The sequence below is a fragment of the Lepus europaeus genome, chromosome 6 (assembly GCF_033115175.1).
Source record: "Lepus europaeus isolate LE1 chromosome 6, mLepTim1.pri, whole genome shotgun sequence".
In the NCBI taxonomy this organism is placed as follows: domain Eukaryota; kingdom Metazoa; phylum Chordata; class Mammalia; order Lagomorpha; family Leporidae; genus Lepus; species Lepus europaeus.
Genome location: NC_084832.1, coordinates 97,095,437 through 97,120,755, shown reverse-complemented (window position 1 = coordinate 97,120,755; position 25,319 = coordinate 97,095,437). Strand labels below are relative to the sequence as shown.

The 25,319-nt window shown below is 42.9% G+C and overlaps 1 protein-coding gene across 1 annotated transcript; it reads left to right on the top strand.

Moving 5' to 3' along the window:
• Positions 1 to 17,827: 17,827 nt before the first annotated feature.
• On the top strand, positions 17,828 to 25,039 carry LOC133762434 (early activation antigen CD69-like). The gene is made up of 5 exons (XM_062195426.1): positions 17,828 to 17,891; positions 21,823 to 21,945; positions 23,246 to 23,445; positions 23,793 to 23,896; positions 24,931 to 25,039. The coding sequence occupies exons 1-5, from the start codon at positions 17,828 to 17,830 to the stop codon at positions 25,037 to 25,039; spliced, it is 600 nt and encodes a 199-aa protein (XP_062051410.1).
• The last annotated feature ends 280 nt before the right edge of the window (positions 25,040 to 25,319 follow it).

The window sequence follows — 25,319 nt, the reverse complement described above, 5'->3', positions numbered from 1 at the left end:
AAATTATGGTGCTGAGAAGTTCAAAAATCACATGGGAAATTAGAAAACACTTTGAGATACATGAATATAAACATACATTATACTGAAACGCATGGGATATAGTGAAAGCAGTACTAAGGGGAAAATGTATTGTTATAAATACCTATATTAAAAGAAAGGAGAGGGAGTAGGGGTTATGGCATAGCAGGTTAAGCCTGCCCGTACCTGAGTTCCTGGGGTTGAGTCCTGTCTCTGCTTCTAATCTAGGTTTCTGCTAATGCACCTGAGAAGCAGCAGATGATGGTACAAGTATTTGGGTACCTGCCACTCACATGGGAGACCTGGCTGGAGTTTCTAGATCCTGGCTTTAGCCTAGCCCAGCCCTGGCTGTTGAAGGCATTTGGGGGAGTGAGTCAGTGGATGAAAGATCTCTTGTTTCTGAATTTCAAATAAATAAATGAATAGAGCTTCAAAAAAATTTAAAAAAGAGGGAGCAGGCGTTTGGTCTAACAGTTAAGATGCTGATTAAGACATCCTGTCTCAAATTAGAGTCCCTGAGTTTGAATCGCAGTTTCACTCCTTGTTCCAGCTTTCTGCTAGTGCAGACCCTGGGAGGTAGCAGGTTAGGACTCAAGTGATTGGGTCCCTGTCACCCATATGGGAGTCCTGGGTGGTTTTCTCTACTTACTGCAGGCAACTGGGACATGAACCAGCAGATAAGAGCTCTGTCTCTCTCACTCTCTCTCAAATAAAATAATGGTAATAAAGCAAAAGAAATCTAAAATCAATAAACTAAACTTCCACCTTCAGGAGCCAGAAAAAAAACAAACTAAACTCGAAGCAAAAAGAAATAAAATAATGAAAATTAGAGAGAAAATAAACAAAATGGAGAATAGAAAAGTAATAGAGAAAATAGAAGTCTAAAAAGTTAATTTTAGCTCATAAATAAGTAAAATCATTATTAATACAAAATTTTAAAAGAGGTTAAAATCACAAAAGAGTTTTTTAAATGTCAATAGCACTGATAGGCCTTTGGTTAGAGAGACCAAGAACTTAAGAATGGACTAAATTACTAATTATGTGGCTTACCTGCTAGATGGTAGGTTCCCTAAAAGCAATGGTACTGGCTAGTACTGGGTCTCCAGAATATGTTTCAGTGTTTAGCACATAGCAGGTGCTCATGAAACATTTGTCCAATGAATGAATGAATAACAGAATAAATGGGTTGGTATGGCTCAGTAAGCTATAGCCACTACATTCTTTCACTAGTAGCTGTCAATCTTCAAATTGTATCGCTTTGTGGTGTCAAAGCCAGGGCTCAGTCACTTGTATCGTGAGATTGTTGGCCCTTCTCTACTTCAAGCTTTTACTACTTGTGTTACACAAGTTCTGCTTTGTTCCCTCTTTATCTGATCCTGTTATTCCCCACCCACTTCTTTAAATTGTATACCACAGAAAACATCTTCATGGGGTTTGGACAAGAGCATTTAAAAAAAATCAAGTTTCCTGATGTGGTTTTTAAATTTCCTGTTAGAAGATTAAGAAAAGTACAAGTTAGGGACAAAAAGTTCCAGAACTTGAATATAAAGATCAGTAAAAAGATTTTTCTTTCTTCCTTTTTTTTTTTTTTAATTATTTGAAAGGAGGGAGGGAGGGAGGGAGAGAGAGAGTGAGTTCTTGCATCCACTGGCTCACTCCCAAATATCCATGACAACCAGGACTGGATCAGGTCAAACTCAGGAACCAGAACTCCATCCATGTCTCCCATTTGAGTGGTAGGTCCCCAAGTACTTGAGCTGTCATCTGCTGCCTCCCAGGTGAACATTAGCAGGAAGCTGGATTGAAAGCTGGGAATTGACCCTAAGCACTGCAATGGAGGATGCAGGAGTCCCACACAGCAACTTAACCTGGTGCACCACTCCCAAAAGTACATTTTGTCAAATATTTTTCAATAAACAGGGAGCCAGATTGAAAGTAGAGCACCCAGGGCTTGAACTGGTACCCAGGACACCAGCCCTGCACTTTGACTCCTTGAGTGTGGTGATTAGAACCTTGTTGGGTCAGCTTTATCACTCGCTCATTTCGATGTCCTTTTAATAAAGGACAGGCAAGGACATCTTGGGGTAAAGGAGACAGATGAGAGGCTGGGTCCTGCCTTTGCATTACAAGTGTTCACAGTTTGACCATGGTTTGAATGTGTTTCCCAAAGTCTAGTGTTGGAGGCTTGGTCCTCAGTTTGGTGATATTGGGAAGTGGTGTGGACCTTTCAGAGGTGGGGCTTAGTGGGAGGCCCTTACATAATTTAGGGAGTTGTCCTTGGAAGAGGTGAAGATTGCCATCCTGGGACCCCTGAACATGCAAGAGAATCTTTTTTTTTTTTTTTTTTTTTTTTTTTTTTTTTTTTATGACAGAGTTACAGAGAGAGGTAGAGACAGAGAGAGAGGTATTCCATTATTCCATTTGCTGGTTCACTCCCCAGATGGCCGCAATGGCCGGAGCTGTGCCTATCCAAACCCAGGAGCCAGGAGTCTCCTCCGGACCTCCCACGTGGGTGCAGGGGCCCAAGCACTTGGGCCATCCTCTACTGCTTTCCCAGGCCACAGCAGAGAGCCGGATAGGAAGCAGAGCAGCTGGGAATAGAACTGGTGCCCACATGGGATGCCGGCGCTTCAGGCCAGGGCTTTAACCCACCGCACTACAGCGCCAGCCCTGGGAATCAGTTGTTTTAAGAATGGACCTGAACCTTGAATTATTCTCCAACGACTTCTTGTTTCAAAATGTGATTTGTGTGTCCCACATGTTCCGGTCATTGTGACACCATATATTTCATGAGAGTCTCACCAGAGCTGAACCAATGCCAGCACCTTGACTGTGAATCTATAGGACTGTGAGCTAAATAAAACTCTTTATAAAGTTGCCCCGGCTACAACAATAGCAGACTAATACAGTGCTTATATTTTATATATCTTATATATATATATATATAACATATTCTCTTCACTGGTTGTTCTTGTAGCTGCGTATGTTCATTGGAACAAATACAGCTGTTTTGTGAAATAATGATAGCTAAGAAAGTGGAAATAATTATAACTAAGAAGCAACAGAAAAATGGAAATTTAGATGACTCTTGAATTCCCAAACTGATGAAATTATCGCCTTTGCACCTATGGCTAGAAAGTAATGCTTAAGCCACATTGAGTCAAATCTGCTGTGAATATCCATGTACATCATAATTGATATAGATGCTTTACTTCTGATTTTCTCTTTTCAAGAGAAAGTGATTCCTTACTGTTTTAGTCAATTCAGACCTCTTCTTTGACATACATTTTTTAATGAGAGAGAGAGGGAAAGAAAGTGCTTCTATCTGCTAGTTCACTCCCCAAATGTGCCCAGTGACTGTACCTGGGCCAGGGCCAAAGTTGGGAGCTGGGAGCTGAATCCAGGTCTCCTATTTAAGGGTCAGGAACCCAACTGCTTGAGCCCTCACTGCTGCCTCCCAGGGTCTGCATTAGCTGGAAGCTGGAGTCAGGAGCTGGATTCAGGAGCTGAAGCTGGGTATCAAGGCCAGGTACTTTGATGTGGAATGTGAGGATCTTAACTGCTAGGCCAGATGTCCACCCCTGCACAGGGTTTTCAACTTACTGCCACTGAAGCCATTATTGGGAAGCAAGAAAAGTTCAAAGATATTAGAGGTGATGAGTAAACACACATGGATCCAGCCTGAAAACACATGTCAGTGTATAGGGAGTAACAGTCAGAACATTAAGAAACAATGAATCTTCTTTCTTTCATTTTTTAAAAAGATTTATTTATTTATTTGAAAGAGTAACGGATTAGGGGAGAGACAGAGAGAGAGAGAGATCCTCCATCTGCTGGTTCACTCCTCAAGTGGCTGCAACGGCCTGAACTGGGCCAGATCAAAGCCAGGAGCTTCCCCAGGGTCTCTTAGATGGATGGCAGGGACCTGAGCACTTGGGCCATCCTCTGCTGCCTTCCTAGGCCATTAGCAGGGAGCTGGATTGGAAGTGGGAATTGAACAGGTGCCCATATGGGATACTGGCGCTGTAGACAAGCAGCTTAAGCCACTATGCCACAACAGCACCAGCCTCGATGAATCTGTTTCTACTTCCATTATGCTGGTGTTCCCTACTTCACCGCTACCAGAACATATATACCCTGACTCACACATGCATTGATTAAAACTGTACAGACTAGACAAAGCAGTAATGTAAGGTTCAATAAGAACAATTCATAGCAATCATGTTGCAGAAGAGAACTGATATGGGAGACTAAGCAGGAAGATTAGGTAGGAATAAGTGAGCTGGAATTTCTGCCAGCCCTACGCTGTAGTTCTGTCCCTTATCTCTTGATTTTATATGCCCACCTTCCCAGGATGTACCTGTGTTTCAACCAGGACCAGGAAGGAGGAGAAACCAAGATGACCAAGTGGTTTTTAAATTTCTTGGGTCTGGCCCACTCATCGTGGGAATCTCTCCATGTGAGGTGGCCCACACTCATGCATGAATGTACATTTATTCTCTCTCTCTCTTACTAAATAAATCTTGTCCTCATTTGTGCACTGTATTGAATTCTTATCTCTTGGAGTGAGAACCTGGAATAGGTTACATGGGCCCACACCAGAACCACAACTTGGAGAAACTACTGGTTTGAAGGTGCATTTCTCATTGTTTTTAAGGGTTTGCTTTGGGACAGACCACAGAGTGGTTGTGAGTGAAATTTTTAACTAGAAACTCTGTAATTTTTCGGATTAGAGAAACCAAGGAAAATGTGTTAGTTTGGGTCTTCTAAGAGGCAGACGCCAATGAAGCATTGAATATATAACGTATTGCTTAGGGCTAGCACAGTTAGGAAGAATCAGGGCAGATGCAGGAAAAGATGACAGAGTCAGTACATGATAGTGTGTGAAAAGAAGGGAGGGTGGAAGATTGGGTGGAGAAACGTTAGAACCTAGTGCAGTTACAAAAATATTCATCAAGGCAGTGATATTAGATATTAAAAACAAAGTTGTCTCTCAAGGGAATTTCACATTTCCTAAGGAACAGACTGACTCAGAGTCCTCCAGAAAAGTCCGAATGCATTGCAGTTGTGTCGCCCCTTCTTTCTGGGAAGTGGTTGATTAGGGGTCTCTGATGCATACGTCTTCAATGTTTCTGTAAATCGTTCATGCGTGGACCCTCGGTGTGTCCCTAACTACTGGAAAGAGAGTCATCAGTGTCTTTCAGTCTTAGCACCTTATCTGGAGCCAACTCCAGAAACCCCATAACCAGTTAGGAAACCCATTCTTTAAAATTCAGTTCTGTGACCTTGGCAATGACCGAGACTGCACCAGCTCACAAAGCAAATTTGTTAGATAGGATAGACAGAGACTTTCAGACCCTGGATAGGCAGGGCCTGCACTATGCCCCTCATAAGCAGGAAGTAGTTACAGAAGAGATGATTCGACGGCCATCAACACCCTTAGGATTAAGGGGATGGAGTCTCTGAGGGGGGAATGAAATAGGCAGGCATATGGGTTAAATTGATTAGGTTTGTGAGCTGGAAGACCATGCCTTTGCCACGCCCCTGTGTGACCTTATGCCCTACCTGATACCTTTGCCATGCCCCTGTGTGACCTCATCCCCCACCTGGCCACACCTGGGTGCCCACCAGCCAATCAGGTTAACTAACCACTCCCCTTTGGAAGTGGGTTAAAAGCCTGGGACACCGTGTGTCAGCCCTTTTCTTCTTCTCTGGCCTCTTGCCAAGAGGGGGCTGGCTGTAGCCCTGCACCTCCAGGGTGTGTGGCCTTCGGGCCACCGCCCTAGGCTTCCAGGCCTAGATGCTGCACCACGTGGCTGGTTCCTGGTTCTTGGTATGAACCCCTATTCACTTCTCTTTCTTAAATAACGCTCTCACCCTCCTATGCATCTTTCTCAGTAAATAAAAGCTTAAAATGTAAATAAATAAATAAATAAAATTCAGTTCTGTGGATGCAATCTTGGTGACAAAATAGGTATTGGACAGGGTTCTCTGGAGAAGTAGTGAGTGCAAGATCATGACAAGAATGAGAGAAGCAGCTCTGTTGAAGCTCATTACGAATTCAGTAAGCGCTGCAAATGGTTGCATTTTTTTTTTTTAAGATTTATTTATTTATTTGAAAGTCAGAGTTACACAGAGAGGAGAGACAGAGAGAAGTCTTCCATACGATGGTCTACTCCCCAACTGGCCGCAATGGCCGGAGCTGTGCCGATCCGAAGCCAGGAGTCAGGAGCCTCTTCTGGATCTCCCATGCGGGTGCAGGGGACGAACCACTTGGGCCATCTTCTACTGCTTTCCTGGGCCATGGCAGAGAGCTGGATTGGAAGTCAAGCAGCCAGGACTCAAACCAGCGCCCACATGGGATGCTGGCACTACAGGTGGCGGTGTTACCTGCTACACCATAGCGCCGGCCACAAATGGTTGCATTTTATGCATTTTATATAATCACTTGGTAACCTTGGCTCTGTTCTACTTGAGGGTCCTACATGTTCCAGTTGGCATTTCCATAACAATTTCTTTGAGGGCAGTCCTCAAAAATATTTCACATTATGCCTCATTTTTGGCATAGTTCTTTTATCTATCGTGTGTTCAAAAACAGTCCATTTTCTTTTCAGATTATACGTTTGTGTGTTCATGAATGCCGTATTTCATCACCACCATCTCAGGGCCAGAAGAAGCGCACCAGCTCACACTTTCCAATCTCGTTTTTGTGTTTCAGGAGATGTTCCACTGAAGAGGAAAATAAGAAAGTTCAGAGTTCACTCAAAGAGGAGGTCAGGGTGGAAAGTGTTTAGAAGTGGAAATCCCCCACTTACTCATGCTCACTTTATTGACGCTTTACGGTAACCAATCTGAAACACGCACACACCTGTGATTTAAAAATAAATCTCACCTATTTGCATAATTGCTGTGAATTTAACAGAGGATGATGGCTTATTTTTTTAAGCTTTGATTGACAAGAAGATTAAGAGCCATTCAGAAACCTGATTCACCCAATGAAAGGGAAAAAAAAAGAGGTGATTTAAAGAAGTGACGAGCAGTTTGTCTCTCCGGAAATTGTCTCGGGTCGGAAGTTTGTGGTTGCCGCACACATGTACCACGACAGCATCCTGCCGCGGCTGCTGTCCGATGTCCTGTCCTCCTGCCGGCTCTGCTCTGCTCGCATCTCACTCGCATGACTTCATTTCCTTGCTGACACCTTCCCCCGGATTCCTCATATAAGGTCATGCATGAACGGTAGACGCATCGCGTTTTGGTGCCTGAGCTGCTTCTGACAAATTTGTCCAGGTGCTGATTTCTTTAAATCTCAATGTTCTCAACTGAACTATGGAATGTTAATGATAAACTCTGCCCCACGGATATCAGTTAGTTTTTCGACATACTATTTATGAACTCACATAAAAAAAAATCTCTAAAAAATAGAAAGCTATCTAAGATTGTCCTGTGTATTTCATGTGCAAAGAGTTTCTTTGCACAGGTGTTGTTTCTTTCTGTTTCTTTGCTGTAGAAAATGAAACCCATCAGGGCTGACCACAAAGGAAATCTGCTTCCAAATTTGGATGAATGAGGGGCAAGTACAAAACCCTCTGAGCCCCAAATCTCCCCAACAGTGCCTCTCCTCTCCCATCTATGCTTTGTGCTAGTTCTTGGAATTTCATAAGCAGGGAGACTTTCCTTTAACAAACATTGACTAGCTCTATGAGCATAATTTATGGGACCTCAGAGGGCACGTTCACAGGTGACATGATGGTGCTTTTCACCAATGGCAGCAGATAACAGGCATCAGCCAATGTTGGGCAAACCCTGTTCTTTGTGAATTGAAATTTATTGCTTTCTCAAATCGAAGGGAGGTTTCTTACCCTTAAAAGGAAGAGAGTTATGAAAGATTAATGAAAGAAGAATTAATTTAGTAGGAAAGTTTAGGCTCTTGTGGAAGGGCCGGTGGGTATCAAGGAGGCCTGTCAATCACAAGCTTTTAGTCATTTGGCTGCTTTTTCATTTCTCCCGTTCACACAAGTGTTGATTTCATCAAGATGGCTTGGCTGTCTGTAGATAGGCAGAGAAAAATGACTTCAGAACAGAGGTCATAGATTTTGATCTATGTCACACTGTCATAATGATTAAAGATATTTTCTTTATTATTTTAAAATGAGCCTTTAAAATATTTTTGCATTTACTAATTTTATTTATTTGAAAAGGAGAGGGAGAGGGAGAGAAGGAGAAATGGGATGGGGGAAGCAGAGAGAATCTCCCATTCTTTGGTTTAGTCCCCAAATGTCTAAACAGCTGGGCCTGGAGCAGGCCAAAGACAGGAGTCTGGAACTCAATTCAGGTTTCCCATGTGGGTGGCAGAGACTCAAGCATTGGAGCCATCACTTGCTACCTCCTGGGATGTGCATTAACACGAAGCTGGAGTCAGGAGTGAAACTGGGACTCCAGTCCAAGCACTCTAATATGGAATGTGAATGTATCAAGTGGCATCTTAACTGACAACCCAAGTGCCCGTACCAGGACATTTACTTTCTTTGTGTGTGTGTGTGTGTGTGTAAAGATTTGTTTATTTACTTGAGAGGCAGAGTTACAGACACAGAAGAGGGAGAGAGAGAGAGAGAGGTCTTCCATCTGATGGTTCACTCCCCAAATGGCTGCAACAGCTGGAGCTGGGCCAATCTGAAGCCAGGAGCCAGAAGCTTCTTCTAGGTCTCCCATGTGGATGCAGAGCCCCAAGCACTTGGGCCATGTTCCATGCTTTCCCAGTCCATCAGCTGGGAGCTGGATTGGAAGTGGAGCATCTGGGACTCAAACCTGTGCCCATAAGAGTTGCTAGCACCACAGGCAGATGATTAACCTACTAAGCCACAGCACTGGCCCTGGGATATTTGCTTTCTTAAAATAAGATTTCTAGGTAACATTTATTAATTTGGTCAATGATATATATGTAAAATATATGCTATACACATCATGTATGACATATAAAACATTTTTATATATACATGCACATTTATAACTACATGTATAATATCTGTTCACCTGATTGTAACTGAAGGAGCAAGAAACTGTAAGCACGTAGCAGGAGTCTTAGTGCTGTAAAACCTGTCAGAAGAGGTTGGGGTGGAATACAGTTTCCTCTGTCTTCTCTGGTCCCATACAGACGAGACACACTTCACACTGCGTCAGCAGTTACACTATGACTCCTGCTATCATCTCTTAGTATGTAACATCAGATGAGGAACTTTCTCTTTTCGTGACATGTATCAGACTCCGCTCTCTTACACTGCATTAAATGCCTGTTCGATACCAATACTATTATAAACAATTAATTTTCTTTCTTTTTTAACATAAAGATAATTGATCTTCTAAACATTTTTTTAAAAGATTTGTTTATTTGAAAGTCAGAGTTAGAGAAGGAGAGACACAGAGAGAGCTCTTCTATCCACTGGTTCAATTCATAGATGGTTGCAATGGTCAGGGCCTGGGCCAAGCCAAAGCCAGGAGTCAGGAGCTTCTTCCAGATTGCCCACATGGGTGGCAGGGGTCCATCTCCTACTGCATTCCCAGGCCATTAATAGGGATCTGGATTGGAAGTGGAGCAGCCAGGACTCGAACAGGCATTGTAGGTGGTAATTTAACCCACTAAACTACCAGCCCGGAAAACTGATGTTCTAGTTCATAATTTTTCTTTATAAAAATACAGATTGAGTGTTGATATTTTCAGTTTACAGGTAACAAAGCCAAAGATCAGTGGAGTTATATAGTGTTCCTAAAACTACACAGTTGACAAATGTTTGAGTCACTGTTCATAACAGACTCTTAGGTATCATCCAACAAATACTCATAGGGATAAGCCTATTCTAGTCTCCCACATGGGTGCAGGGGCCCAAGAACTTGGACCATCCTCTGCTGCTTTCCCAGGCACATTAGCAGGGAGCTGGATTGGAAGTGGAGAACCCAGGGCTTGAACTGGTGCCCATATGAGATGCCAGCACTGCAGGTGGCAGCAAGCCATTACATCACAATGCTGGCCCCAGGTCCCTAGTCTTAAAGACTTTCTTTTAAAAAAATGTTTATTTGTTCATTTGACAGGCCAAGAGATAGAGACAGCAAGAGAAAGACTGAAAGAAAGAGAATCTTCCATCTGTTGGTTCACTCCCCCAAAAGACTACAATGGCCAGGGCTGGTCCAGGCTGAAGCTAGGAGCCAAGAACTCCATCCAGATCTCCCATGTGGATGGCAGGGGCCTAAGTAGTTGAATCATCTTCTTCTGCCTTCCCAGGCACATTAGCAGGAACCTGGATCAGAGGCAGAGCAGTTGGGATTCAAACCATCGCTCCAAGATGGGATAGCTGCTTTAACCCACTGTGCCACGATGCTGGCCCCTAAAGACTTTGCTTTCTAGTAGTAGAAGATAGATAAAAAGATTTTTAAAAGTTTATATGAATAGATTAACCACAAGATTTTAGATAATGATATATTCTGCAAACTAAAACATGGGAGTGAGGTAGTAGTTAGGAACTAATGGGAGGTAATCTATACAGTGGTCAGGGAAGGGTTTGTTAAGTGGGTGATATGTGAGATTGAATGTGAGTGAGAGGAAAGAGTCATGAAAATCTGAGCAGGGAACAGCACGCCCTGTACAAGGAAGACAAGTTTAGCATCTTTGAGGAACGGAATGAAGGTTGGTGTAGTTGGCTTACAGAGAGGAGGAGAGAAGCGGATGAAAGATGATCTGCCTATAAAACTCACATTTTAGGCCGGCGCCATGGCTCAACAGGCTAATCCTCTGCCTAGAGGCGCCGGCACACCGGGTTCTAGTCCCGGTCGGGGCGCTGGATTCTGTCCCGGTTGCCCCTCTTCCAGGCCAGCTCTCTGCTATGGCCAGGGAGTGCAGTGGAGGATGGCCCAAGTGCTTGGGCCCTGCACCCCATGGGAGACCAGGAGAAGCACCTGGCTCCTGCCTTTGGATCAGTGTGGTGTGCCAGCCGCAGCGCACCGGCTGCGGCGGCCATTGGAGGGTGAACCAATGGCAAAAGGAAGACCTTTCTCTCTGTCTCTCTCTCTCACTGTCCACTCTGCCTGTCAAACAAACAAACAAACAAACAAAAAAAGAAAAACAAAAAAAACCTCACATTTTCTCGGGACCAGTGCTGTGGAGCAGTGGGTTAATGCCCTAGCCTGAAGCGCCGACATCCCATATGGGTGCCGGTTCGAGTGGTTGCTCCACTTCTGATCCAGCTCCCTGCTATGGCCTGGGAAAGCAGTGGAAGATGGCCCAAGTCTTTGGGCCCCTGCACCTGTGTGGGAGACCTGGAGGAAGCTCCAGGCTCCTGGATTCAGATGGGCTCGGCTCTAGCCATTGCAGCCATTTGGAGAGTGAACCAGCAGGTGGAAGACCTCTCTCTCTCTCCTTCTCTCTCTCTCTTTTTCAGATTTCTTTTTCAGATTTCTTTTTCAGATTTCTCTCTCTCTCTTTCTGTGTCTGCCTCTCTGTAACTCTGCCCTTCAAATAAATAAATAAATCTTTTTTTAAACTTTTATTTAATAAATATAAATTTCCGAAGTACAGCTTTCGGATTATAGTGGCTTTTCCCCCTCATAACCACCCTCCCACCCGCAACCCTCCCATCTCCTACTCCCTCTCCCATCCCATTCTTCATCAAGATTCATTTTCAATTATCTTTATATACAGAAGATCAATTTAGTATATACTAAGTAAAGATTTCAACAGTTTGCACCCACACAGAAACACAAAGTATAAAGTACTGTTTGAGTACTAGTTATACTGTTAATTCACATAGTACAACACATTAAGGACAGAGATCCTACATGGGGAGTAAGTGCACAGTAACTCCTGTTGTTGATTTAAAAATTGACACTCTTGTTTATGGCTTCAGTAATCACCCGAGACTCTTGTCATGAGCTGCCAAGGCTATGGAAGCCTCTTGAGTTCGCCAGCTCTGATCTTATTTAGACATGGTCACAGTCAAAGTGGAAGTTCTCTCCTCCCTTCAGAGAAAGGTACCTCCTTCTTTGATGGCCTGTTCTTTCCGCTGGGATCTCACTCACAGAGATCTTTCATTTAGGTAATTTTTTTTTTTTTTTTTTTTGCCAGAGTGTCTTGGCTTTCCATGCCTGAAATACTCTCATAGACTTTTTAGCCAGATCTGAATGCCTTAAGGGTTGATTCTGAGGCCAGAGTGCTATTTAGGACATCTGCCATTCTATGAGTCTGCTGAGTATCCTGCTTCCCATGATGGATCATTCTCTCCTTTTTAATTCTATCAGTTAGTATTAGCAGACACTAGTCTTGTTTGACACTTAATCCTATCATTATGATCAATTATGAACTGAAACTGATCACTTTGACTAGTGAGATGGCATTGGTACATGCCACCTTGATGGGATTGAATTGGAATCCCCTGGCACGTTTCTAACTCTACCATTAGGAGTAAATCTGATTGAGCATGTGCCGAACTGTACATCTCCCTCTCTCTCTTATTCCCACTTTTATATTTAACAGGGATCACTTTTCAGTTAAATTTAAACACCTAAGAATAATTGTGTGTTAATTAAATAGTTCAACCAATGGTATTACGTAGAACAAAAAAAATACTAAAAGGAATAAAGTAGTAAATTGTTCCTCAACAGTCAGGACAAGGGCTGATCAAGTCATTGTTTCTCATAGTGTCCATTTCACTTCACCAGGTTTCCCCTTTGGTGCTCAGTTAGTTGTCACTGATCAGGGAGAACATATGATATTTGTCCCTTTGGGACTGGCTTATTTCATTCAGCATGATGTTTTCCAGATTCCTTCATTTTGTTGCAAATGACCGGATTTCATTTTTTTTTTTACTGCTGTATAGTATTCTATAGAGTACATGTCCCATAATTTTTTTATCCTATCTTCAATTGATGGGCATTTAGGTTGATTCCATGTCTTAGCTATTGTGAATTGAGCTGCAAGAAACATTACGGTGCAGACAGCTCTTTTATTTGCCAATTTAATTTCCTTTGGGTAAATTCCAAGGAGTGGTATGGCTGGGTTGTATGGTATGGTTATTTTCAGGTTTCTGAGGAATCTCCAAACTGGCTTTCATAGTAGCTTTACCAGTTTGCATTCCCACCAATGAATAAATAAATAAATAAATCTTAAAAAAAAAAAGTGCTTCTCTGCTCCACCCAGCAAGAAGTCCACATGGCATTGTTCTTGATTCCTGGGGTGACTTCAGGGGAAGCTGTCACAATGGAGCCCTAGGTGTCCTGCAAATGAAGGAGGAGGATGTCCTCAAGCTCCTGGCAGCCGTTACCTGGGTGGCACCAACCTTGATTTCCAAATGGAACAGGACATCTACAAGAGGGAAATGATGGCATCTACCCCATAAATCTGAATAGGACCTGGTCGAAGCTTCTGCTGGCAGCTTGTGTTGTTGCCAACGAAACCTTGCTGATGTCCGTGTGATATCCTGCAGGAGCACTGGCCAGAGACCTGTGCTGGCGTTTGCTGCTGCCAGCGGAGCACCTGGAACATTCACTAACCGGATGCAGCCAGCCTTCCAGGAGCCGGGTCTCCCGGTGGTTACTGATTCCAGTGCTGACCACCAGCTTTGCACAGAGGCATCTTTTGTGAACTTGCTGACCCTGCTACTCTCCTCCGCGCTATCGGGGCAGTGCCACCCATGCAACACCAAGGGAGCCCACTCAATGGGCGGATGATGTGGCGGATGCTGGCCTGGGGGGTTCTGTGCATGCGTGGTGCCATCTCCCATGAGCATCCATGGGGGATCACGCCTGATCTCTCCTTCTCCGCAGATCCTGGGGAGATGGAAAAGGAAGAGCAGGCTGCCGCTGACAAAGCTGTGACTGCGGAGGGATTTTGGGGTGAGTGGACGGCGGCCCCAGCTCCTGAGTTTACCGCTATCAGCATGAGACTGCATACTGGTCTGTGGCCGGCAGGTGCCCTTTGTATTTCTTCCGCGATTCTCTGTGAAGGCCGGAGCTCTGAGCCATCGCTGAAGACTGGTGTGCAGCTCCCACGGCTCAGGTCTCTGAACCCGAGGAGCAACCACCGAGCGATCTTAAGCAAAATGAGGCGGACAGAAAGCAAACACCAGTTTCTAAAAGAAACAAAGCAGTACTGAAAAGTCCTTCTTTGCTTGTGGAAAGACGCATGGCAAAGGCCACCAGTGTGTGTGTGTGTGAGATTTTCTTTCTCTTTCTGCTCACTCCACAGGCTTGGAGAAACTCAAGTGAGGTTGCAGATCGAGAACCGTGATATTATCTCACAGGTTCATTGCAACAGGTGTGCGTAAATCAGTGGCGGGGAGTGGGTGTTGGCCTGGGTCTCCCAATTCCAGGAAGAGAAATAAGCATCTAAAAGATATACACCGCTTTCACTCAGATCTGCAAAAGTGTTAGCAATAAGTGCGTATTTCTTGAAGCATCAAACTTAACTCTTCTTCGGTTGCTCAGCAGCACCATCCAAGGAGCTGGACTGTCTGCCGACAGCCTCAAGTCATGTACGTCTCAATCGCTCTCCCTGAGTAGCACCCTGCTTTAGAAGTTTCAGAGGGGGCCGGTGCTGTGGTGTAGCGGGTGGAGCCGCTGCCTGCAGTGCCGGCATCCTTTGTGGGCACAGGTTCAAGTCCCAGCTGCTCCACTTCTGATCCAGCTCTCTGCTGTGGTCTGGGAAAGCAGTGGAAGATGGCCCAAGTCCTTGGGCCCCTGCACCTGAATGGGAGACCCAGCAGAAGCTCCTGGCTCCTGCCTTAGGATCCGTGTAGCTCCGGCCTTTGCAGCCAATTGGGGAGTGAACCAGCAAGTGGAAGACCTCTCTCTCCCTGCCTCTGCCTCTCTGTAACTCTTTCAAATAAAATAAATAAATCTTTAAAAACAAGTTTCAGAATTCTATACTATTGTTTATTCATTCATTCATGTATTCGATAAATACACATTGATTGCATGCTAGTTTCCAGTTTCTATGACAGGTGTTAGAGACACAGAGGGCATTAGTCAGATAAAGTCCTTGCCTCCCAAGAAGGAAAGTAGACGAAAGACAACCAGATACTGACAGTGACGTAGAAGTATGCAGAGGCATGGAGTGTGGGGTTCTGCCTTACATACCTTGATGAAGATCTCCCTGGGCAGGTTGAACAGTGAGTGAACTGTTCATAGTGAGATGGAGGAAGAAACTTTGAGAGGAAACGAAGAGACGCTGTAGTGATGTTGGGCTTGGCATTTCTGTGGAACAGTAAGGAGGTTAGTATTGGAGAGGGTGATGATAGACAGGGAAAGTCATAGCATGGTGCCAGGTGCCGTGTCACCTGCATACTTTTCAACTCCAAGAAGATCTTTGGATTTTATGGTGCTTCTTGTAGGAAGCCTTCAAGGGTGGAAGGAGGAATAATTGGACATCTCACCAAAATGATATGACTCACTTATTCAATACACCCGGTAGCTGCTATGTAGATAAAGGACAAAGAATTTGACCTGAAAACAGAGTGGAAGCAAAGAGGACCTTTAGAACCCTTGCTGGCCTCTTTGTGTCTTAGCTGGAGTAGCACCTTTGATGATTCAGTTTACTGCTGTAGATAATGTCCATCCCACCTAGGTGTAACATTTTCTCTTTCTGTCTGTCTCTTTCCCCTCCCTCCCTCCCACTCTTTCTTCCTTTCTTCTTACCTTCCTCTTTTCCATCTACTCAAACAATTTGAATTTAAAAATATTTTTTATTTTCATTTTATTTGAAAGGCAGAAAGACGGACACATAGATAGAGAGAGATCTTCCATCCATTAGTTCACTCTTTAAGGGCTCATGACAACCAGGGCTGGGGCAGACCAAAGCCAGGAGCCGAGAACTCCATGTGGGTTTCCCGTGTGAGTGTGGGGACTCAAGTATTTGAGCCATTATTTGCCACCTCCCAGGATGTGCCTTGGCAGGAAATTGGATTTGAAGCAGAAGAGCCTGGACTCAAACTAGGCACTATAATATGGGATGCGGGCATTCCAAGAAGGGGCTTAAGTTGCTGTGGCAAACGCCTATGGCCTAGTACAACATTTTCATTAAAGCTTTATTTTGAAAACAGAATGTCTTTAAAGAAGTGATGTTGATGATAAAATTTTTGATACCAAAATTATCATCCAAAGTGGTGTTTCAGTTCTTCTCTTAAATCACCATGCAAAGACCTTCTGCAGTCCTGGGTTGACCTAAATAACTTATCTGGATGACGTTGATACCACGGCAGTGTCATTTTAGTAGCAACCAGACTGCACATCCCTGAAGCCTCAGAGGTATCTGAACAGAATAACCTGGAAAACAGGGAAAAAATGAAATAAGATCTTCCCGAGCTGTACTAAAGGCATCCTGAATGGCAGTAGAATACAATGAGAAAATGAGCAGGAGATAAATGAAACAGATAGTGTAAGAGACACCGTGTTAGAACCTAGCAAGGAAGTTTCAGACCACAAGATTTCTATTTCCTGCATTACAGCAACAACTTACTAAATGGCACCTTCAAAGAACAAGCCCTCAGGGAGGAAGAGATGGAAGCCTTTCTGAAGGCCAATTCATGGCTTCCTAACTAGAATTTGCCCAGACTGTAGAGCCGTGAGGCTAAAGGCTTCAGCCTTCTGACTCAGTGATAAACCTTCAGTGGCAGAAGCATAGCCGGTGCTCAACAAATATTAGCTGTTAAATATGTAAATAAATGAGGCCGGCGCCGTGGCTCAACAGGCTAATCCTCCACCTTGCGGCGCCGGCACACCGGGTTCTAGTCACGGTTGGGGCACCGATCCTGTCCCGGTTGCCCCTCTTCCAGGCCAGCTCTCTGCTGTGGCCAGGGAGTGCAGTGGAGGATGGCCCAAGTCCTTGGGCCCTGCACCCCATGGGAGACCAGGAGAAGCACCTGGCTCCTGCCATCGGATCAGCGTGGTGCGCCGGCCGCAGCGCGCTACCGCGGCGGCCGTTGGAGGGTGAACCAGCGGCAAAAAGGAAGACCTTTCTCTCTGTCTCTCTCTCACTGTCCACTCTGCCTGTCAAAAAAAAAAAAAAAAAAAAAAAGTAAATAAATGAGTGACTAGGATTCCGGGAAGATACTAAGGCTCTTTCTCCCCAAATTATTTCCATATAAAACATAGGACTCTGGAATCTTTCAAGCCTTTACTTAGAGCATGCCGTCTCCTAACATATTTGTGTGTGTGTGTGTGTGTGTTTTTGACTGGCCCTTGTAGGAGGGCAACTTGAGCTCCTTGTGCCAAAGCGCTTGGTGAATATCCGCAGCCAGCTGTCCTCGCCACCACTGCCCCTCCAGCTCCATGGGACCGGCGGCGCGCCTGGCCAGACGCGGCAACTCAGTCCGGAACCGCGGCCCTCACAGCTCCAGCCCCGCCGGCGTGCGGGGTTGCCGGCCCCGTTCATGCTGCGGACAGTCGGCCGCGAAGCACCAGCCTCAGCTCGGGCCCACCCGGTATTTGTGTTTTCTAAAAGCTTCAGGAGACACGCGTGAGCTTGTGGGAAAATCCCGCTGTCTCTTTATGTGACACCTACAGTTGTGAGAAAGCACATTTCAGACAGCAGGGAAAACCCAGACCTCACCACCACAACACACCGTAAATTGTCTGGGCCAGTGGGGCATAAATTAAAGAGAACTGACACAGTTGAGCACGGTAGGAGGTAAGAGGAAGGGGGTGGAGACACCGTAACGGAATATAAACCCGGAGGTGCCTCAGAGAGTCGCAGACTGAACAAGAGCCCAGTCAAGGCTCTCCCTGTGGGTTCACTTGGCCTGCGATTCCCCGGGGAACCTTGATCATGAAGATGGATTCTGAAGATTGTTCCATAACAGAAAACAGCTCTTTGCATCTGGAGAGTGATCAAAAAGGTACGTCAAACCTGACTTCTTTTATGTTAGCAATCTGTGTCTGTATGTAGGAATTCAAGAGTGTGTGATGGTCGTTGGGGAAGAAAATGAAGCTTTTATTTTAGTCAACTTAAAAGATCAACTGGGAAGAGGTCAATTTCTCCTCAGCTGTGGGAAGGTAGGAGGGAACCTAGATGAAAGGACTGCCAGAGTGAATTTCAGCTCTTTCAAGATCTCTTCCTTTGTTTCAGTTTACATCATCTTGAATTTTAGACTTCATTAGAAAGTTCCCTCCCCCAGCCCAGTCCTAGCATTGTTCCTCGTTCACCTGCATGTATTCCATGCCTCTGTTATGGAAAATTCTGCTTTTCCCATGCGCAGTTGCTTCCTTGGCTTCTTTGTCTTGTATCTTTGCTTTCTGTGGGCCTTATTCTGTGTTCACAGGATGGCATCCTCAAGTTGCTGAAAATGTGCAGGTTTCCAGTCTTTAAAAGAATAGCTGTGTGAGTGTCTGAACATTTACAATACCCAGTGCTGATTTATTAGGAAAAGGTAATAAAGGAATTATTCTGCTTTGGTATTCTGCTCTTGAAATATTATTAGTCTATTTATTTATTAGAGAGAGAGAGAGAGAGAAAGAGAAAGAGAAAGAGCACTCCCACCTGCTGGGTCACGCCCCCAAATGCCTGCGATGACAAGGGTTGAAGCCAGGAGCCAGGAATTCAACCCAGGTTGGATGGCAGGAAGTGATCACTTGAATCCTCAGGGCTCAGGCCTGGGGCCCATCTTGGCAGGAAGCTGGAGTCAGGACAGAGCTTCAGTGGGGTGCTGCTGTCTTAACCATTAGGCTGGACGCCTGCCCCGCTCTGACAGTCTTTATGAGACTCTTTCCCACCATTCGTCCTTCTGTTTCACCTTTCAATCACTGGCCTCAAATTCTATACAACTCAGACCTTTTTTTTCTTTGTTTGTTTTGTTTTTTTTTTTTTTTTTTTTGTCACCAAAATGTAATTATCTTATCAATATTCTTCTTTACCCACACACTTACTCTATTTCCTATTACCAAGGTTTTACCCATTGCTTTTTCAAAATCTTGATTCTATAAGGCTTGTTTTTTTTTTTTTTTTTTTTTTTTTTGTAATATCTCTTTTTTTCCCCTAATTAGTCAGGTGCCTTTCTAAAGGGCTAGTATTTAGGAATTAGAGTTTTTTTTCTTTTTTTTTGTAAGCAAGACTACCCAGTAAAAAGATGGAGAATTAAAGCAATCTTTCAGTAAGGTATTATTTTTCTGAGTGTATGTGTACTAGGTTGGTTTACTTTAGAGAAGCATCAATCACTCTGATAACGCAATCCTTTGTTTAAAAGCATAAGGTCAAATGTGGATGAAAGGTAGAAGACACACAAATTTTGGGGTAATCAAGTCTGTCACAACTTTATTATTTGCCCATTTGAACTGCAGAAAAATAAAGGGGGAGGGAATAATAAAATGAAATAAAAGAAAAAAAGAGTGGTAATAATAACAGTACTCAGCAGTTGAAAAGACCTAATACAGAAATTGACTTTTTCAATGGTCATCCCAATTTTGTTGAATGGTTAGTCTATGCTGCCCTTGTAGTTGCTTTATGAATATGAATAATCTTTTTGTGTCACCCTTGGGTGGTCAAATAGATAATAAATATGTAGATTTACTTTCAGCTTCTTCATTAATGGACAAGACTTGTGATCAGAACAGAAGTGTGCTACTGGGGGCATGTTTTGTTACCTAGGTAACAAATTGTGGTTAACTGTACCCTCACTAATGGAAACAAAGTGTTATCTGAGAATCATCTCCCCAGATGGGCTGGCTGGGCTGGGCTCTGGACTCCAGCAGCTGTTTGGATGTGTTAGGTCTTGTTGAGGACCCAGGGCTGTCCATTGCTGCGTTGACTCCACGCAGCAGGAGGGACTCCCACTTGGTGAGAAGTGAAACTAGATGGAGCTCTGAACTTGCCACCCTTCCTATCGAAGGCTGCTTCCAGGGTTAACTGCATGAGGGAAAAAAGGAAGATTTGCTCTGAGAAGCTGCGAGACATAGAACCAGAAAGGTGTGAAGTAAAGGCTTCTGTTGCAAAACCCGAGTGTAGCTCTGTGCTGGGAAAAACATTCTGGGAAAAAAGTAAAAGTGGATGTTGACACCCACTGCATGGCTAATTACCACAAGGAAAAGCAACATCCCTTCACCTAGTTTAACTTTAGAAAAATGTAAGGAGAAGAAAACACATGGATTTCGAGATATGTCCTATATAGATGCAATTTGAGTAGTGAAAACCATCCATGTTAAACAAACAATATTTTTACACTTGAGACTATTTTTCAATGTCAATTTATAATATCATTAAACTAGACATTTTGCAGTTTAGTTGTTGAGAACGTAATAGGGGATTGTAACAGGGAATTTGAGAACAAAATAGGAAATTCTGAGAGTGTTTTTAAAATCTAGATAGCTCATCCTGAAAAAACAAAATCCAAAATCTGAATCACAAAATTCCTTTCTTTTTTCAATTATTTCCTTATACTCTAGAACAGAATCCTTCTCAGACACTCTTCTAGTTTGTTTTTTAATAGCGAAGGATTGTTATTCACATTATATCCCTACTCTAAATACTTCCACAGAAATGTTTCCTATTGCTTAAAGAAAAATTTGACTTTGTTTCACCTTCATGCAGAAGGGTAAAGGAAAAAAAAAACTCCTATTATTGTTTCCTCTGTTATTTTAATTTCTTTTGGAAAATTCAATTATTTTAATCTTCATTCACATGTCCTTCTAACTAAGGTATAATTTACAATGAATGCATAGATCATTGGTATATAGTTTAATGAGTTATGACAATTGTATAACCACAACTCCAGTCAACATTTGAGTATTTCCACCACCTGAGAAATTTCCCCTGTATCTCATTCCAGTTAAATTACCTCTCCCAAACATGTACAGAGAACTGCTTTTCTGATCTCTGTCAACATAACCAAGTTTGGCTATTTTTGAATGTCATATAAATGAAAATATCCATTATATTGCATTTTGTGGTCTGATTTTTTTTACTCAGCATTTCTTTTCTTGAGATTGAATCATTTCACTGTATGTATCAGACTTTTAAATTGCTGAGTAAATTTCCCTTGTACTATAATTTGTTTACCTATTCCACTCTTGATAGATATTTGGGTTACAGGTAGGATTTGGCCCTAAAGAATAAAGTTACTATGAACATTCTCATACAAGGCATTTTGAGAACATATTTTTCATTTCCCTTGTGGATACACATATCAATAAAAGGCTGGGTCATAAGTAGTTATATATTTAGTTTTATAAGAAAGTTTCCAAAATATTTTTCCAACTCACTATCCTACCCGTAATGAATGAAAATTCTAATTGTTACACGTCTGCACCAATTTCACCAAAAAGTACTGTCAGGTTTTTAACATTTTTATCTTTCCAGTCTTAGATATTAAATATCAGTTCTAGATTTTACTTGACTGCATTACTCAGATTTATGCCATTCCCATCTTAAATAGTAACTACAAGGAGATTAAGGAATCGTGCCTGGGATGTTCTTCTCATATGTCTTCCAGGGCATTTGGGAATTTAGTAAATGTTCTTATTCTGATTAAAACAACCAGTGGTGATTTGCTTAGAATTTTCACAGCCACAGAATGCATATGTTGTATGTAGCAAGTACAAGTACCGAAGGCATATAATTGGAAACTATTTCGTGATCTCAGTATTACACCTGAATTGTTTTGTTTCTAGTCACTAAGGGACTATCTGTATTCACTCACAGTTTGGGGAAACTCATTCACAGACGTCATACAAAGAGATAGGAAAACGTTGCTATTTTTAAAATGTTAATGCTTCCAAGAATGGTAAATATCCGGTCTGAAATCCAAGCGAGTTCACCATCAGTTTCCTCCCTTCCAGATGTTGCCTCTAGCTACCGTTTCGCAGCAAGTCATGAAGGGTCCCTCCAGGTTCCTGTCCCGTGTGCTGTAATGTATGTGGTCTTCACCACCATTCTGGTTATAGCTCTCATTGCCTTATCAGGTGAGTCTGTGCTTCCGGCTGTCAGCACCCAGGCCGAGCTGAAAGCAGCAGGCATCCACTTCAGGCAGAAACTCCTGCTACTTTAGGGCCATCCCAGTGGCCATACATGAGCAACTTGCTAATCAAAGTTGAGTAAAAGTTCGTGTTCCTTGGATGATTGCTGCAATATTTTCATGAATGTCAAAAGTGACTATGATTTATGTATTATTTAGGAGAAAATTACATTTAAGCAGACGTTTCCAACTAGAATGAAAGGGGCTAATTTGAGTTCTAAATAAATAGACAGCTAGCTAGAAAAAAATATGGACTTTGTATTCAGTGTTTATGGAAAAAATTAATATCAAAACCATCGATTAATCAGGAAGCAGTCAGTCTTATCTTTTATCTCCAACACCACAGAATGGTAGTTGAGAATTCTTAAAATTATATCTAGAAAGCCCTTATCAAGTAGTGATCTGTCTGCTAACCCTGCTATGCTAAGATTCATTGGTCTTTTACAAATATGAATTCTGTGATTTTCTGAAAGGTCTTCAGTCCCAGATCTTTGTGTATTTTGAATTGGTTTTCTGAAAGACACTCTCTTTGTCTCCCAATCTAATGTCATAGCTATTACTTCTTCAAACACCTCCACCTTGCATTCTGATTCAGAATTTTAGTTAGAATTTATAATGCTCTTTATCTTTTCTAGTCCAATGACTATTTTTAGGATTAAAAAAATTTTTTCCCACACTTTTTTTTTAGCCAGGCAGAGTGGATAGTGAGAGAGAGAGACAGAGAGAAAGGTCTTCCTTTTGCCGTTGGTTCACCCTCCAATGGCCGCCGCGGTAGGCGCGCTGCAGCCGGCGCACCACGCCGATCCGATGGCAGGAGCCAGGTGCTTCTCCTGGTCTCCCATGGGGTGCAGGGCCCAAGCACTTGGGCCATCCTCCATTGCACTCCCTGGCCACAGCAGAGAGCTGGCCTGGAAGAGGGGCAACCGGGACAGGATCAGTGCCCCGACCGGGACTAGAACCTGGTGTGCCGGCACCGCTAGGCGGAGGATTAGCCTATTGAGCCATGGCGCCGGCATTTCCCACACTTTCTGATCTTATGGCCCAAGGGCTTCCTTTCCCCGTATCTCACCTGGTCATGGGCACCATGGAAGATCAGATAAGGTGGGCTCTTTTACTCTTTCCAGAATTCTCCCCTGGACTTTTGTGCTTTATTTTTATCACCCAGCACAGTACAATATCCCTAGTTTTGCATGCTGTGGGTGTTTGGTTTCTATTGTTACTAAAACAAATCATTTTCCTGTTCACAGTGGGCCGATACAATTGTCCGAGCCAGTGTGAGTTCTCAGCGCCTGCAGAGAGCCATGTCTCTTCATGCTCAGATGACTGGATTGGTTACCAGAGGAAATGCTACTATATTTCCACTATAACATACAACTGGACTCTGGCCCAAAACTTTTGTTCTACACTTGGTGCTACTCTTGCAGTCATGGATTCTGCAAAGGACATGGTAAGAGTCAAAAACAATCTCATGAAATACTGCTGTTTGATCTAATGTATCTAATCTGTGCCTTCTTTCTGTTTCTGCTTGGGAACTTTGTAGCTAATTTATATGCAGGAAACTTTACCCACAGAGTCATATCGTCAGTCTGCGATCAAAATGAGAGTTCAGTTTGGCCTTTCAAATTTGATTCTATTGCTTAGCTTCAAAGATCAGAAATCCAAATGAATTGGTCCTCCCTAGAACTAAAAAAAAAAAAAACAAAAAAAAAACCTCAAATTGTGACTTTTGAGAAATCGCATTTATTATATAACTACCCAGATGTTTGTTAACAACTCCCTTGTGCTCTCTTTAAGAGCTTTCTAAAGCGATATGCAGGTGGAGCTGGACACTGGATTGGGCTGAGAAACGCGGCTGGCCAGACATGGAAATGGTCTAATGGCAAAGAACTTAGCAACAGGTACGTCTCAGGGAGTCCGATTTCCTTGGCTGGCTTTGCTTCCTTCATTTAAAAACATCTTGTTCTCCTCCTTTTCTTCTTCCAACATGAAGGCTGAGCTCTTTATGAACAAACAGTTTCTTTTGCATGTTTATATTCTAGACTTCTTTAGAGACAGACTTTATTGTCATTTTTATTGTATCCACTTAGAATTCATACAATAAATGCTTATAGTAATTTTCTTAGTGAAGTCTACTATGAGTAATAGACTTAGCTTGGAAATATTCCAAGAATAACTATGGTGATGCAAAATAGCCCAACACTCCCAATCTCTTAGTTCTGTTTTAGTGATGATGTGGTTGTTGGAAAATAATTCCTTCTCACTGTTTCCTAATTTTATATTTATATGAATAAATAAATAGGGATAAAGAACATTTTCAATGCTTGTTTATGAATTTCTGTGGAAAACTTTCCCCAGAATTAAAAACACTGGCTCATTTTCATTACATGTAGTTAAACCACATTTTAAAGTTTGAGGGACTTTTAATATATTTGGTCTTGGTCTTTGTCATTTGAAAACCATAGTTGAATAAATTGCTCACTCTTAATAATTTTATGATAACTACTTAAACAGTCACAAAAATGAAACTTCAGGTCTCTAGTACAGGGACTTTTAATTCTGATGGTTCCATTCTCACAGATGGTATCAGGGGGCATAAATAAACTCCGTACATCTCTACACACTGCTATGCATGATGTTGGACGTCTATAATTTTGGGGAAGGATTTTTTGAAGAACTTATGAACTCATAAAGGATTGTGAATCATTGCCATGCCAATCAACTGAATGGAATCCTTTACTCTTATTTACTTTTGATTCTTGTCTATTGGACACCTTGTCTTGTCTATCGTCCATCTCCTCCTACTGTTCCAAATAGACACACACACACACACACACGAGGAAATCAGAGTCCACCACCACTGCAAAGTTTATTCTCACATAACAGTGCGGATGATGAACTGAAAATAATTCTAGGTTTCTTTATTATTTGACAGATTCAACATTACAGAGTCGGAGAGCTGTGTGTATCTGAATAGCACAGACATCGGCAGTACAGAATGTGACAAGAGCTTACACTGGATCTGTAGCAAACCCTCCAAATAACGAGATCTATTTAACTATAAACCATTATGCCATGGAATTAAAGGAAATGTGTGTGAAGGGAATGCTGCTCTATGGCCAGGAGTTTTCTAGAAAGACTGTGAAAAAACTTTGCAGCATCTTGGAAATCTTCATCCAAGCAGGACCGTGGGGAAAAGGACAGACATTTTGGGAAGGCCTGCATTGCGCCCCCTTGCTGCCATGAGATGCGAACGTCACAGGTTGACTGATCATCACGTACAAGAATGAGAATGACTGTAGACTTTTCAGATGCACTTTACGT